Here is a 15,654-nt window from a genome sequence, read left to right on the forward strand (position 1 = left end):
GGAATTTCTAATATATGTGATTATTTGTTATTTAATTATTGTCTACTCTCGTTTACTTATTGGATGTATAGTTAGCCGTCATCTCCCAGGTGACCCACTCCCGCATCAATTAACGTTTTATTAAACAGGCTTAAGGTAAAACGTCATTCTAGTGCGGTGCACAACTAGCCGTCCTACGGTCTAGCTGCCTCGTACGCATCAAATACTGTTTTGATAAATAAGCATTATTGTTGTAAAATATCTCTAAATTCATCGAGCACCATCCGTGATTGAATTTATAAAAATTGCAGTAAATAATGACAAAAAAACAAATATAATACATTTTTTAGTGATTACTGATAAAGTATTAGATGTGATGAAAGTTTGGATGATATTAAGTTCTCAGAAATATTCTCACAATATATAAAATATTTAAACATATCAAAATTTTACATATCAAATTGTACAACATTTAATATTAATTTTTAATGATGTTAACATATTTTTTTATGTAAAAAAAAAGAATACTAACTAATTCATTTTTCAAATTTTTAATTTAATATATGTATTTTAATTAAAACATAAAACTAAATAATGGTGTTTAATTTTATAAGCTATAAAAAATAATTTTTAAATATTTTTATTATTATGTTGTCGCAAGTTAGTTTACAAAAATTTGACAAAATAAATGATAAGTAAAGCAAAATAAAAATTTTAGAAGTTATATTTAAATTATACATGCAGTTTTATAGTAAAAACAAATTTTTAGCATTTATTTTAAGAAATTTACTTTTATCATTCAAATCGTTGATACCTAACTTTTATTATGTAGTGAAAACTAACTAATAATTCACCAAATCGACTGTAAACTCATTAAGTTTTATATCTATGCTTTTGTTGCCACAATCAACTTTTTTGAAACCCAGATCTTCATAACACGATTTGTAAGCATCTTCACAAAAATTGTTAAGATATTTACACGCAGTATGGTATTTTTGGATTAGATATTGAGGATGTGCATTTTTCATATCAATTGTTAAATAATTGAATTCATTTATCTTACTGAATTTATCATAAAAAGGTTCTCTTATTATACAACGTGTTTTCATGTAAACAAATTCGCTTTTACTCTCTCTACGAAAGTCAATACGATATTTAGCAAACTCTCTTTTTAGTTTTTGAGCCAGTGTGATTTTTATATTATGTGGTTCGCTATTAATATCTTGATACAACTCACTGTTCTTCAATAAACGGAGAAAACTTGATACCCATCTTATTATATGCATTACATTTGATTGACAGTTGTTGCTAACAGTCCATATTGATAATTTATTTAAAGTTATTATAGCCAAATGCAATCCTTGGAGCATTAATTTAGATTTGTGAAATGAGTTATATAATTCAATCAAACAAAGACGATAGTTGTCATTATCACTTTTATCGCATATATACACTATAGCAGTTAATAATGTATAGTAATTTTTAATTATTTCTGTATACCTGCATCTTAATATTTGTGTTACAAGCGTTGCTTTTATTTGAAAATTCACGATGTTAATTTCGTCTTTTATTACATAATTTACGTTAAAACGTTTAAAATTATAAATTATATTTATGTGTTCCATATTTTTCCAACCAGTTTCCTGGCGAAGAATATTGAGAGCTTTAATTCCATCAAGTTGATTTAGTGTTATTGGAGGGATGAATCTATAAAAAAAAACATTTTGCTTATTACGTAAATATATCAATGAAATAAATTATAATATTCTTAATGAGACATTGTTTTATATTTATTAAGTTAATTTTGTAAAATATAGAATTTTTAATTTAATATTATTAAAAAAATTAATTTTTCTACATGTTAAATAGACTAACCAAATATTAGCTTAAGCTTCAAATGTAAATTTCTTACATTTTCATCAAATATATTACGTTTTAAATTAAAATTAATATCATTTTAATTGTATGTAATATTATCCACAAGCTATGAATTTTCATTATATAATATTTAAGGTGATTAATATAAAATAAGAAGTTATATTTAATGTAGGAATACTTACTCAGATGCTATAGGGTTGAGAAATTGTTCAAAGCCAAGGTTCTTGTACCAAATTTCTATGGTTANTATTTAATGTAGGAATACTTACTCAGATGCTCTAGGGTTGAGAAATTGTTCAAAGCCAAGGTTTTTGTACCAAATTTCTATGGTTACATCGTAAAACGCATTAAGATTTCTACATGTTAAATAGACTACATTAGAGTCGTTTTCATTATAGCATTCTTTAATTTGATTTGTTGCCGAATTGGTTTTTACAGAAGTGTTGATGATATTACTATTTTGAAACAGATTGTTTACCTTTATTGTTGCTTCTGTATAAAATTCATTCAAATTCTTAAAGTTCGTTTCAGAGTCGTTAAGATATGGTAATTTGTTAAGATCAAAAGGTTCGGACTTATGTATTTTTTGTGAGACATATTCTTTAAAAAAATCAATCTCATCAATTATAGCATTTGGTACATTCTTTCCTTGGAACACATATCTTACATCAAAGTCGCTTATATACTTCATAGCTTTGTAAAGGTTTTCAAACATAGTTTTGGAATTTTTCACTTCTTCTACAAGTAATGTTACACAACTAATAAAATTTTCCGATAAATTATTATTTTGAAATTGTTTACATTTATGGAGGATAACGTTTATGTAATCGAGGAAGTTTTTTAGTATTTCTGTGTACTTAAAATTGAGTATATTTATTGTATAAGAATAGTTATCTCTGAATTCATTCGTGTTCGTCTCTGATGAGAAAACTTTATTTATAAAAGTAGTATTATTTGAACCTTGGTTTAGATTTTGTTTTTCATTCAATAAAATTTGTGAATAAATGTGATATATGATAGTTTTGATATAGTTTTTATAATCATCACGATAATTAAGGCATTGTTTTGCTTCATTTGGTTTCAACGCAAAAACGGCAGTAATCACAAAAGTTATCGAATAAAATTCCATTAAAAAATATTAATATTAATATTAACTAATATAAAACTTTAGGTGATGAACATATGCAAATGTGAGCAATATAATTTTATATCTTTACTTGTCAGTAAATAAATGTGTATAAATAATATAAATCTATTTTGATGACACTATAAAATTATTTCAATCTAAAATGGAGTATATTTTTATTTTTCAAGTAATTTTTGTAGAATATAAATTATATTATATTCTATAAATAAATTTCCACACTTTAATTTCTGTTTTTTAACATTAGTTGCTAACAAGACCTTTTTGTACTATGTAATATTATTTTATATGATTAATCCTAATGATTTTAATTACAAATTATATTTTAATAGCAGTTTTATTTAATTGAAAAAATACTGATATAGATTAATTAGTTAACATTTAGTAATTACAGTAGTACTTTAATATTTATTTTATTCACAATACTATTTTTCAATCAGGTGCTTTTTAATAATTTTGAAATGAATTTGAACTTCCTGTTAATTCTATTATTTGTTTTGTGTATACATTTTAGCTTCAACGCGAAGCTGAGAAAGTATTGATTTTACTATGATGTGTTTTTTTTTTGTGTCTGTTACTACTTTTTTTAGCTCTTACCGAACCGATTTCTTTTAACAATACGTCAAAAGATCACTATACGTATCTAGTCGAATACATTACTCTTAAAAAGTGAAAAAATTTCCCTCGTTCCCTGTAAATGAGAAAATCTCAAAAAATATTTAAAAATCGTTAATTTTCGAAATTTTTTCATTTTATTTTACTTAATATTGCCATAACATTTTTAAAAATGACAAAATTGATATATATATATCCATGTTTGCAGTTGAGTCCAAAACATCAGAACTCAACTGCAAACATGGATATATCCTCAAGCACATTAAGACAATCCATGAAAGCTTTAACACATTTAGAAATTGATATAATTTTTTTTTTATAGTAACATGAGGTATTAACCTATCATTTTGTATATATTTTAGCTTCGATGCGAACCGGAGAAGGTATTAATTTTTCTAAGATGTGTTTTTTTTTTTGTGTCTGTTACCACTTTTTCTCAGCTCTCACCGAACCGATGTCTTTCAATGATACGTCAAAAGATCACAAATCGTATCTAGTCGAAGACATTACCCTCAAAAATTGAAAAAAATTCCCTTGTTCCCCGTAAATGGGGGAAACCTCCAAAAAAATTACAAATTTAAAAATTGCTAATTTTCGAAATTTTTTCACTTTTTTTTCTTAAAACTTTCATAACTTTTTGAAAAATCAACAAATCAACATAATTTTTTTTTATACTAAAACCTTAGATATTTACCTTTCATTTGATATCATTTTTTTGAAAATCTATCACTTAACCTGCTCATTGGGGGGGATTTAAAAAGGCAACTTTTTTACAAAAATTAATTTTTTCAACTTAATTTTTGAAAATGTTCCGGAAAGACTGCGTCCTTTAAACATATATCAAATTAAAGCTTATTTTATGTACTACAAAATGNTCTGTTTTCACCATGAAGATAAAATAAAGTCCGAAACTTTTTTTTACCATTTTAAAGTACATTACATTAGCTTTAATTTAAGATATATATAAAAGTGTCAGACCTTCCGGAACACTTTCAAAAGTTAAGTTGAAAAGCTTCTACTTTATATATGCATTTTTATGTTTTGAATCCCCCCTGTATTAAGGAAAATGGTCCTATTAAAAAAAAAGTATGTCAAATGAAAGATCTATATAATACTACTTCTCATAAAAAAATTGTAATGATCCATACATTTTTCAAAAAGTTATAGTATAATAAAGTTAAAAATGTAAAATACAAAATCGAAAATTTTCACACAAAATAGCATTTGGTAGCCATTTTCACCGTGAAGATAAAATAAAGTCCGAAATTTTTTTTTTGCATAATAAAGTGCTATACATTAGCTTTAATTTAAGATATATATAAAAGTGTCAGACCTTCCGGAACATTTTCAAAAGTTAAGTTGAAAAAGTTAATTTTTTGTGAAAAAGTTGTCATTTTAAATCCCCCCTTGTGGGCAGGTTAAGTGTTAGATTTATGAAAAAAATTTTATAAATCTGACCGTTTATCTGACTACAGAGAGGATTCTAAATGACAACTTTTTAGCTTCGATGCGAAGCTGAGAAGGTATTGATTTTACTATGATGTGTTTTTTTTTGTGTGTCTGTTACCACTTTTTCTCAGCTCTCACCGAACCGATTTCTTTGAACGATACGTCAAAGATCACAAATCGTATCTAGTCCAAGAAATTTCCCTCAAAAATTGAAAAAATATCCCTCGTTCCCCGTAAATGGGGGAAACCTCCAAAATAATTACAAATTTAAAAATCGCTAATTTTCGAAAATTTTTTCAATTTTTTTTCTTAAAACTGTCATAACTTTTTCAAAAATGAACAAATCAATATAATTTTTTTTTATAGATGCTTAATGTCATTACCTATCATTTGGTATATTTTTTTATAAAGCTGACCCGTTATCAGCCCACAGGGGGGATACCAAATGACAACTTTTTCACAAAAAATTAACTTTTTTAACTTAACTTTTGATAGTGTTCCGAAAAGTCTGACACTTTTATATATATCTTAAATTAAAGCTAATGCATTTTATTTTATTTTGAAAAAAAAATTTCGGAATTTCTTTTGTCTTCATGGTGAAAATGCTCACCAAATGCTATTTTTGTTAGAAAATTCTCGAATTTACATTTTACATTTTTTACTTTAAAATGCTATAACTTTTTAAAAAATGTTTGGATCAAAACAATTTTATCATGAGAGGTAGTATTTATATACATCGTTCATTCGATATACTTTTTTTTTTAAATCGGACTATATATTTATATATTACAATTATAAATCATAAAACTTGTAAACAGAATATAAATAAGGAAATAGGAGATCATGTAGCATTTGTAGTAATCCATCAATTTTTTTTAATTAAACACTATCTACAGATTTAAATCAAAGCGTTTTTTATGATAGTGTTTTTAATCACCGTCAGATATCATCTATATTGGATCTAACTATGACACGACCCTACTGTGCCGCGACCTCACTGTGCTGGGTTTTTTTTTTTTTAAGTATTATTTTACAATGAAATTAATACACATATTTTACTATTTTAGGTATAATTTAAATAGTTGTAGGATAATAAATTTTGGAATTTTTTTTAATATTTTGAAATCAATAAAACACTAGTTATTTGCCTGTAATTTTTGGAATTTCAAAGGGTTTTTTTTTCAGAATTTCACTTTGAATGTAATTTTTGCAAAAAAAAAAAAGGTTCATATTTAGAGGATCCTAGATTAATTGATTCTCTTATTATAAATACTGCAGTTACTGCTACATTGAATAGTGATCAGTTCAAATTTAAAACAGTTTTCTGCTGTACTTAATATGCCTTGTATGAGTAATAAGACTTATTAAAAATATCATGATTATATTGGTAAGCAAACTGAAAATTTATAACATTGTTTCCGAAATACGTAACCGCGACTTTTCAGTAATTTTTTCGTGGTATTTGAGTTATTACTTTTTAGTTTTTAATATGATAATATTTTCTATATAGTTTTAATTTAATTTAATATTTTATGAACTTCATTAGTCTTATGATTATATAATAGTATTGTATTTAAACTTTCCATGTAATTTTGTTCAAAATAATTTTACAACTCTATAATGACCTTTAAAATAATAATATGTGTACTGCGTTTTATTTTATTATATTTAATTTGTACAATTTTTTATACCTATAATTAGCGGTATTATATTTAAAGCCGCACCCCCACCACTAACTCACATGACCCGCCATTGATATCCTGAAAATTATTTTTAGTTGTTCAGTTTTGACAGACTTATGACTTTTTATTCGTGCGCTCAAATTTAATTAACTGATCTGTTCTTTAATGCTTAATAATGGTTTCAATATTTACATATCTATATTTTTCTCATGTTGAATTTATGTGTAGTTTAAATATTGAAAATTTATGTTCAATTATTATATTATTTAACTGTTTATAATGTTTTATATTGTAGTACGTGTTTATAATTTTTATTAAATTAAACCCATCTATATAAATTTTTTTAATATAATACTTTTATGTTTTTTAAACAATATGTTACTAATATTTATATTTATCATTACCTGCAAACCACCTATCGTTCCCGACGTAGCTGGATACTTGCTACACCTGTAGGAATCGCTTAACGTACCTAAAGACACGTTAGGACTGTTGAGCTTTGGAGACTCAAATGGAGCCTTGTATAAAAATAAATAGTTTAAATAGTTAAAATTTGTTAACAACATTTAGGTTTATTTAATTGCTTCATTTATTAATTAATGTATAATTCATAAAAAGCCTAAAAAACAATTAATGTGTGGTAGAACAACGTGATAATTACAATCGGGGAAAATGTGAGGCTTGAGTCCCCACGTTAGCTAGTTTAGAATTTTAATCGCGTAGCTTAGAAAAATGCTTTCATTATACCCTGATATATTATCGTGTCTATTAAAAATCTTAGTAGCATTTTTAATCTAGAAATAAAACGGGAATAGGTACATTTTAAACTGTGAAATTTTGTATAGGACTACATTTAGTTATCACGGTATTTCCGATGTATGTCAATTTTGTAATTAATATACAGTGGCGGCTCGTGGTTTGGACGACCGTACGATCGCAGCTCCTAATAAAATTAATTAATTGTATATTCTTAATTTTACATTTTTTTATAAATGCAAATTTTTAAATAGTACAATAATACATTTGTCGTGTGCGAACATTTAAGTTGTTTCCCTCAGTATATGCGTATGCGCATACACACACGAGCAGTGTTTGAGAAATATGCAGAAATGTATACTATTAGGGTGGCGACCAATGGCGTGTGTGCGGGTACGGTTAAGCTGCATTCTTATGTGCGGGTTTTGGACAACTGGCAGCGTCGTCCATACGGTAAACTATTATTATATTACAATATTATACATATAAACAAATTATTATTGTTTTTTATTAGATATTGTTGACACAAGTGTTCTTTTCTTATAACAGTTGACCCCTGTTTGTCTTTTACCCAGAAACCTTACTTAATTATAACCTACAAAATATACAACACAGATATATATATATTTATACATTAAACATTTATTGATACAGCTCACTTGATAGGGGGGGGGTGACTATGTTATGCTGCATTCAATGACCTCCTCTTTGTGGTAGTTCTTATTGTTACTTAGTCAACATTTTTTTTTCTATATACATGGCTGGTTTAAAATTGAATATGCGATGTAGGCAGTTTTGAAACAAACATTGAAATAAAAACTAAATATTATATTTTTTACTGCACTCTTTAATCAATATAAAAACTTTACTTTTAAATTTAAATACATAAAAATATTAATCAGTATTAATATCGTAGCATAAAATATAATCATTATCAACTTTTATTTTACCGCGAAAAAAAAATATAATTGATTATGGCTTGTTTTGAAGTTGACATTGTTAGATGGGTGATTTTGAAACCAACCATATTTTTCCATGATTAATTTAATTCAGTTATAGCCTGTTTTTAAGTACAATACTTTTACAGGACATTTAGTACAGTGTGACCATTTAGAAAATATAAAAAAAANTTTTACAGGACATTTAGTACAGTGTGACCATTTAGAAAATATAAAAAAAACGTTTTAAAAAAATTCACTTATATCTGGTTTTGAAACTATACGCTTCATTTATAGATCATGAGTTCAGGTTTATACTATTTTTTTATTGATCATAGGGACTTCCAAAATAAATTTTTGTTTTTTTTTATAGAGATATTGAAAAAAAATTTAAGGAATTGTGGTTAACTATAATTACATTTTAGTAGACTACCATGTACATTTTATTGTTGCACTTTAACCTTTTTAAAATTTGTGTTTATTTAAAGGTATGTTGAAAACTATCATTGTTAAATTCGTTAATGATTTTTATTATTTCACAATAAAAAGTAAACTTTTTTCCTTAATATTAAAGTATTCACCAGTTTAATATTTATGATAAATTGTCAAGTTTTTTAATGTAAAACAAATACGCAGCTTTATAATAAGTTCTTTATAATATCAAATGTAATATTATGTTATATTATATTAGCATATGTGATGTTATTATTTATATATGTATGTCACATACTATGAATATACAAGATAACCAATACAGGGTTCCACTGACTATAAAAACCCACTTTTCCTAATAATCCCAGTTTTATGGGGCTTTTTCAAAATACACAAAATCTGCAAGATTCTTACTCTCTGATACTTGGTAGTTCCTTTTTTAATTCTTTTGTATATAATAATACTAAATAACACTTAGAAATTTTAAAGTGTATCTTGTTCTAGTGACTCATTGAATTTAAATTTATTTGTTCATTAAATAATATTTTATTTTCTAGCGAAAGAAATAAATGTCAATTAATAATCTAAACTTAATTTTTTTTTTTATTAATAAACTTAACCTTACTATAAATACAAATTTTGATGATAAAAATGTATTGTAAGCTTTTCTTACTGGGTAATTAGTCTCGGAGCTTAATGTCTTCGTTTTAACGAACATCGCGCAGATGGACAGTGCAGAGAAACTTATTTAGATATTTTTAGTGTTAAATTTTTGGCTTGNAGATGGACAGTGCAGAGAAACTTATTGAGATATTTTTAGTGTTAAATTTTTGGCTTGATGATTATTGTGCCGCATCCTTTCAAGGTATCAGCGCCGGGACATATTGGGTCATAACAATACCGCCTTGATAACAGTTTTACATAGATACAAATATTTTAGTCTCGTTTTGGCTAGACCAGAGGAAGCTTTAAAAAATATTGGTTTCCATCTCTCAATAAAAAATTTTCTTAAATAAAAAAAATGCTCAATAAATTATATATTTGTTGAATAAAAATCAAAATAATGGTACATTATTAACATTATACATTTGAAAGATGATATAAAGCGTTTAATATTTTTTACAAGTAAAAGTCAATCGTAGATTCTGTGTAATTTGCTAGAATTGTTAAGGTTTGAAATTATTCCAAACATATTTGCAATTATTGTAAAATCAAATGTGATGTCAAACCATACACATCGGATAAATGATAGATGAACGCGCTTATCATCATATAACAACAATTGGATGTGATATTATGATAGTCGACAAAAACAAAGAGGCAAATATCAGATCAGATACTATTTGGAAATCTACTTTATTTCACACTGCACATACATACACATAATCCACACACTCCCTCACAAAGAACAAATTTAAAATTACATTAGTTTTATTTGAATTAAATAAATAAATTATAGTATATATTTAAGTTAAAGAAAATGTATTACGTATGAAATGTTAAGATTAAAATAGAAAAATGTGTTATGAAGTACAATGTAATATTATGTACGACATAATTTAAATGGGCAGAACTCAATTTTTGTAAATAAAAAAAAAAAAAAACCCNACCTTTCCAACCTATTAATCAAAAGTGAAGCTAATATAATTATTTTAAGCTTTAAAAATTAATTTGTTAAATAAACTAAAATAATTAAAAAAAAAAAATTGTATTTATTTCTGTATCTATCAAAAAATTTAATTTGTTTAAAACAATCTTTCACAATGAAATATTATAATTAATAATATGTTTAATCACACAGTGCTATGATATTAAAATTTAAATATTAAATTAATTGAAAAAACTTGTTTACTATAATTTTTTCAACTTATATTTTGAAAATGTGCCGGATATACTCCGAGCTTAAATCGTGTGTTAAAATAAAGTTTATGTTATGCACTAGAAGTTCAAAAAATTTTTGTCCCGACGACATATTTTCTATGTGTAAATGGCTGCCATAGTTTAAAAAAATGCTATTAAGTAAAACTTTATTTTTTCACTTTTAATTGCTTTAACTGTTTGAAAAATAAACGAATCAAAATAATTTTTTTTTATATTGAATTCTTAGGTATTTTTCTTTAATTTGATATAATTTTTTTAAAATTCTGATCCTTTACCTGTCCACACTAGTGGATTAAAAATAGAAACTTNTGATATAATTTTTTTAAAATTCTGATCCTTTACCTGTCCACACTAGTGGATTAAAAATAGAAACTTTTTTACGAAAGTCAACTTTTTCAAATTAACTTTTGGAAATGTTCCGAAATACTACGTTCTTTAAACATACTTAAAATTAATGTTTATGTTATGTACTATAAAATAAAAAAATCTGTCGAAAGTTACATTGTCACATTGAAATTTATTAAACAATAATAAATTATACAGTAAACACTCAAATAGCGGTCATTTATAAATTTTCAGACATAAACAATGTATTAAATTTCATTTCAAATGTCTTATAAGATCTGAAAAAAAATATTTTGTTAATAAATTTCATGGTCTTTGTTTATAAAAATTAATTTTACTATATTAAACGGTAGAGAAATTCACGATGTGTTTCGGGTGAATATGCATATGAAATGTACTCACCACCCCCTTCAAAATGGATTTCTATTCCTCATGCACCCGTAGTGAGAACATTCACGTCCTAGGCGTTTTTATGTTAGAAATACTTAAGCTTACGTTAGAATGGAGGCTCAGCTCTCAAAAAACTCAGAAAAATTATATTACTCTTATTAAATGGACCATTTCGGGGATGTGATAAATTTGGGGTAGTAAAATATGAATTACCATTTTATTTGTATAGTTGTTTGTTGATGGCTTATATAAATAATTAATAGTACGAACTAAAAAAATTCTAATTTTAATAGGTTCTGACACTTGTTTTTCTGAAAATATAATATCCTACTCCTATTCGAGTTATAAATCTCAGCCCTTTCAAATTTTTCATTTTTAATTAAAATGGCTTAAAATACATTTTTTATTCAGAGATGATCCTAGTAAAGGCTAAAACACGACTTTTATGTACGTTAAAAGAATCTAGAAATATATGTAGCGGAGAATATTGATTTATATACTCAGTATTATTCATAATTTAAAAAATTACCATCATATTTAACCCAACCATTTTGATCTGTCAATCTTTTTAGAATTCTGTCTTGTATTTCTTTATTTAATTTAAACATTGTAAATGCGTCGCGTACTTTGCTAACAGGAATATATCCATCAATATTTTTAAAACTTTCCAATATTTTAGTTAACCTATCAAGTCTACGATCAAACCAATTCATAAATGATAAAACTAAATTTTCTAATCTTGCTTCCTCATCTCCTAAACGAGAATAAATTAAACATGTATCAGTNCTCATCTCCTAAACGGGAATAAATTAAACATGTATCATTATAATTAATAAATTTTAATACATTTATACAAAAATAACAAAATATAACAATTTAAAGTGAACAATTAAAGATAAAACACTAATTTTTTAGAAACTATAATAATTTTAAATTGTTTAATGAATGTTAAATAATTATTTAATTATTTATTTGCATAAGCATCATTAAAATGTTTCTATAGTAGCCTATAATGTTTAGCTACGTCACAGGAGGGATTTAAAATGACTTTTTAACAAAAAATTTACTTTCCAACTTAAATTTTTAAAGTGTTCCGGATGTACTGACACTTATATATGTATTTTAAATTAAATCTTATATAATATACTTTATTATTGAAAAAAAAAAATTTGACCTCTAGACTTGTCTTCGTGGTGAAAATGGCTACCAAATGCTATTTTTGTGTGAAAATTCTCGAATTTATTTTTTACATTTTTTACTTTATAATGCTATAACTTATTTAAATGTGTATGGATCAACACAATTTTTTTATGAGAAATAATATTTTTTAATAATCCCTTTTTCATTCAGGATATTAATAAGAAAATAGCAGATCATGTAGCTTTTGGATCAATCCACCAGTTTATTAAAATTAAACACTATCTACAGATTTGCATCGAATCGTTTTTTATAATAGTGAATTTAATCACAGTCAGATTAAATCTATACTGGACCCAATTAAGCCACGTTCCCACTGTGCCGCGACACTATTGTGCTACTGTTTTTATTATAGTTCTTGCTGAGAATTTTTTTCGTATTTTTTCAATATTTAATAAGTTTTTAAAGAAGTAATTAGACCATATTTTTAGTGTAATTAATACTTATATTCTTAATATTATAAAACTTTTTTGTGACATGTTCTGAATATATTTTAAGATATTTGAATTTTGTTTTACAGTTTTTAATTACTTAAAAATCATACAATTTCAATCGAATGCTATGAAAATTTTTCTCGTATACCAAAGTTAAAAGTCTTGATACAATACTAAAAAAAAAAAAATTGTTTTATTTATGAATAAATTTACTGGTCTACAGAAATTTTCATCGGAGACACAACCATAATATACTTTTTTAAACTCATTTTTGCTACAATTTCAAATCAGCAATCAGAGTTTCGCATATGGCCAAAAAATCCTTCTAGTACATATCTAGTAATATAACAAATATTTATGTTCATATATTAAGTTACATATGAATAACCAAAAAATACATTTTAATTAAAAATAAGTTTAAAAGGTCTACTTATTATACGCATTTTTAATTTTTAAACAACCCTCGTGTAAAGGAAAATGTTTCGATTTAAAAAAAAAGGTATAAGNTTATTCGAATACATGAAAAAATAAATTGTACAAAATTTGGAGACGATTGGTCAACTCTAAGACGTGCCCCAAGGGGGTTAAAAATAACCCCCCAAGGGTGATTTTTTAGTTTTTTTTGTCTATCTCAAAAACTTTAGCTTTTGCGAAAAAGTTTATTTAAATTTATTTGTAGGTATACAATTTTTCTATAAAAAGTATATATACAAAAATTTTAAAAAAGTTCTTATTTAGCCCTAAAAAAATAAAAACGTATATATTCTATTCTTACCGTTGAAATTGTTAATTTATAAATCGTTCATTGTAAAAACATAAAAAAAATTCATTTAACCGTTGTTTTAAATTTAATTTTCTATACATTTTTAATTCGGCATTTTTTCTATTATTTACTATTCAAAACCTACAATTTTTTTTAATTTTAATTAAAAAAAATACATCAAAGTAAAATTAATACCGTCTCAGTTTCACATTGAAGCTAAAATAATGTTAACTTACAAATTTATATACAACCAGAAACTATTTACAAAAAAAAAGGGTAATAAAAAAATTTACTACATATTTTAAATAATTTATCATTTTTAAAATTCTTGGCATAATGTGCTTTTATTGCAATTAGGAAAACAACGCCGGTATTCTGTAACAATCTGTAATAGGTATTGTTTTTGTGCTTCGTCTTTTGTTAAAATATTATTATACTCTTCTATGAGTTTGACGCCCTTCTCTCCCAAATCAATTATATCTTTTAAATTATTTACTATTATTTTTCCTCTGATATATTGACTGTTGTCTTTCCACGACAAAGGATTGATATTTAAAAAATCTGTTTCAATGTCATATCTTTCAAACAACTTTTTTGACTCAGTTGAAATAAAATCATCTATACTTCTATTTTTAAAATTANCTATACTTTTATTTTTAAAATCATAAATTTCATTTATTCCTACTACTATACGTTTGTTTGTACATGGATCTTCTTCCCGATTATTTAATGAGTTTACCATTTTAATTTTAGTATCTTCACATAAATCATCATCATAAAATGCCAATGCTGCCGAATCGGATAGTAAGTACCATAAGTGACCCAAAATTTTTTTTAAAACTACTTTAGAAATATCTTTATCTATTGGTTCATAATCAATTATATTTTTAATAAATTGTAAATCTAAATTTGGCGCTAATGCAGCATTGGTGCACTAAACCATTGTTTAATATATAAACTCGTAATAAAAATATATAATGAACGAATATTTAACTCTTTGATTGACAATTCAAATTGGCCCCGAAATCAAAAAATTTTCAAACAATGAATGGCCTTGGCCATCTAACGAGCATGATGGATTGGGCCAGGAATTTTAAAATAAATTCTATGCAAATGTTAGGGCGTGATATTTTATACTTACCATGCAGAAATCACATTTATGAAATTATATTGAAAAGTGTTTTTGAAGTAAAATTTAATACGTCATCTGAACCAGATGTTTTCAATAAATTCCAAAAGTCTTGGCAAAATATAAATAAAACAAATTACTTAAGTGGAATAGAAGATACTGTTATTTTAGAAAAATTAAAAACAAAAAAAAACGATATTTTGAAATTTAGATTTGAACAATTACAAAAATACCAACCTCGAGATGACTTTTAGAATAAGTCATAATATTTTTTGGTGAAACTCCTTTACATAGAATTGATTTTAAAACTCCTGGCCCAATCCATCATGCTCGTTCAATAGCCAAGGCCATTTATTGTTTGAAAATTTGTTTTGTTTCAGAGCTAATTTGAATTGTCAATCAAAGAGTTAAATAATATTCGTTCATTATCTATTTTTATTACAAGTTTATAAAGTTTCTGGTTGTATATAAATTTGTAAGTTAACATTATTTTAGCTTCAAGTGAAATTGAGACGGTATTAATTTTATTCTGATGCGTTTTTTTTTAATTAAAATTTAAAAAATTGTAGGTTTTGAATAGTAAATAATAGAAAAAATGTCGAATTAAAAATGTATAGAAAATTAAATTTAAAACAACGGTTA

At 25.2% G+C, this 15,654-nt stretch overlaps 1 protein-coding gene and 1 long non-coding RNA gene across 2 annotated transcripts; both read right to left on the reverse strand.

Annotated features, from left to right (window-relative positions):
• Nucleotides 1-590: 590 nt before the first annotated feature.
• LOC126894101 (uncharacterized) lies at nt 591-3,031 on the reverse strand. Its single transcript, XM_050664846.1, has 2 exons — nt 2,127-3,031; nt 591-1,686 (listed from the first exon to the last, which is right to left on the reverse strand). Exons 1-2 carry the CDS (start codon nt 2,984-2,986, stop codon nt 822-824), a joined length of 1,725 nt encoding a protein of 574 aa, XP_050520803.1. The 5' UTR covers nt 2,987-3,031; the 3' UTR covers nt 591-821.
• Nucleotides 3,032-10,983: 7,952 nt separating this feature from the next.
• On the reverse strand, nt 10,984-12,242 carry LOC126894119 (uncharacterized). The gene is made up of 3 exons (XR_007701317.1): nt 12,019-12,242; nt 11,097-11,377; nt 10,984-11,029 (listed from the first exon to the last, which is right to left on the reverse strand). It is a non-coding gene; the product is annotated as an uncharacterized LOC126894119 (long non-coding RNA).
• Between the last annotated feature and the right edge of the window lie 3,412 nt (nt 12,243-15,654).

This window comes from Daktulosphaira vitifoliae, unplaced genomic scaffold (assembly GCF_025091365.1).
Source record: "Daktulosphaira vitifoliae isolate Bord-2020 unplaced genomic scaffold, ASM2509136v1 Scaffold_1, whole genome shotgun sequence".
Classification (NCBI taxonomy): domain Eukaryota; kingdom Metazoa; phylum Arthropoda; class Insecta; order Hemiptera; family Phylloxeridae; genus Daktulosphaira; species Daktulosphaira vitifoliae.

Bases quoted from the DNA above. Each gene is read 5' to 3' on its own strand.
- LOC126894101 (XM_050664846.1), bottom strand. From the start codon at position 2,986: ATGGAATTTTATTCGATAACTTTTGTGATTACTGCCGTTTTTGCGTTG. The intron at 1,687-2,126 runs GTAAGTATTCCT...TTTTTTTTATAG, and splicing joins CTCAACCCTAGAGCATCTGA to ATTCATCCCTCCAATAACAC.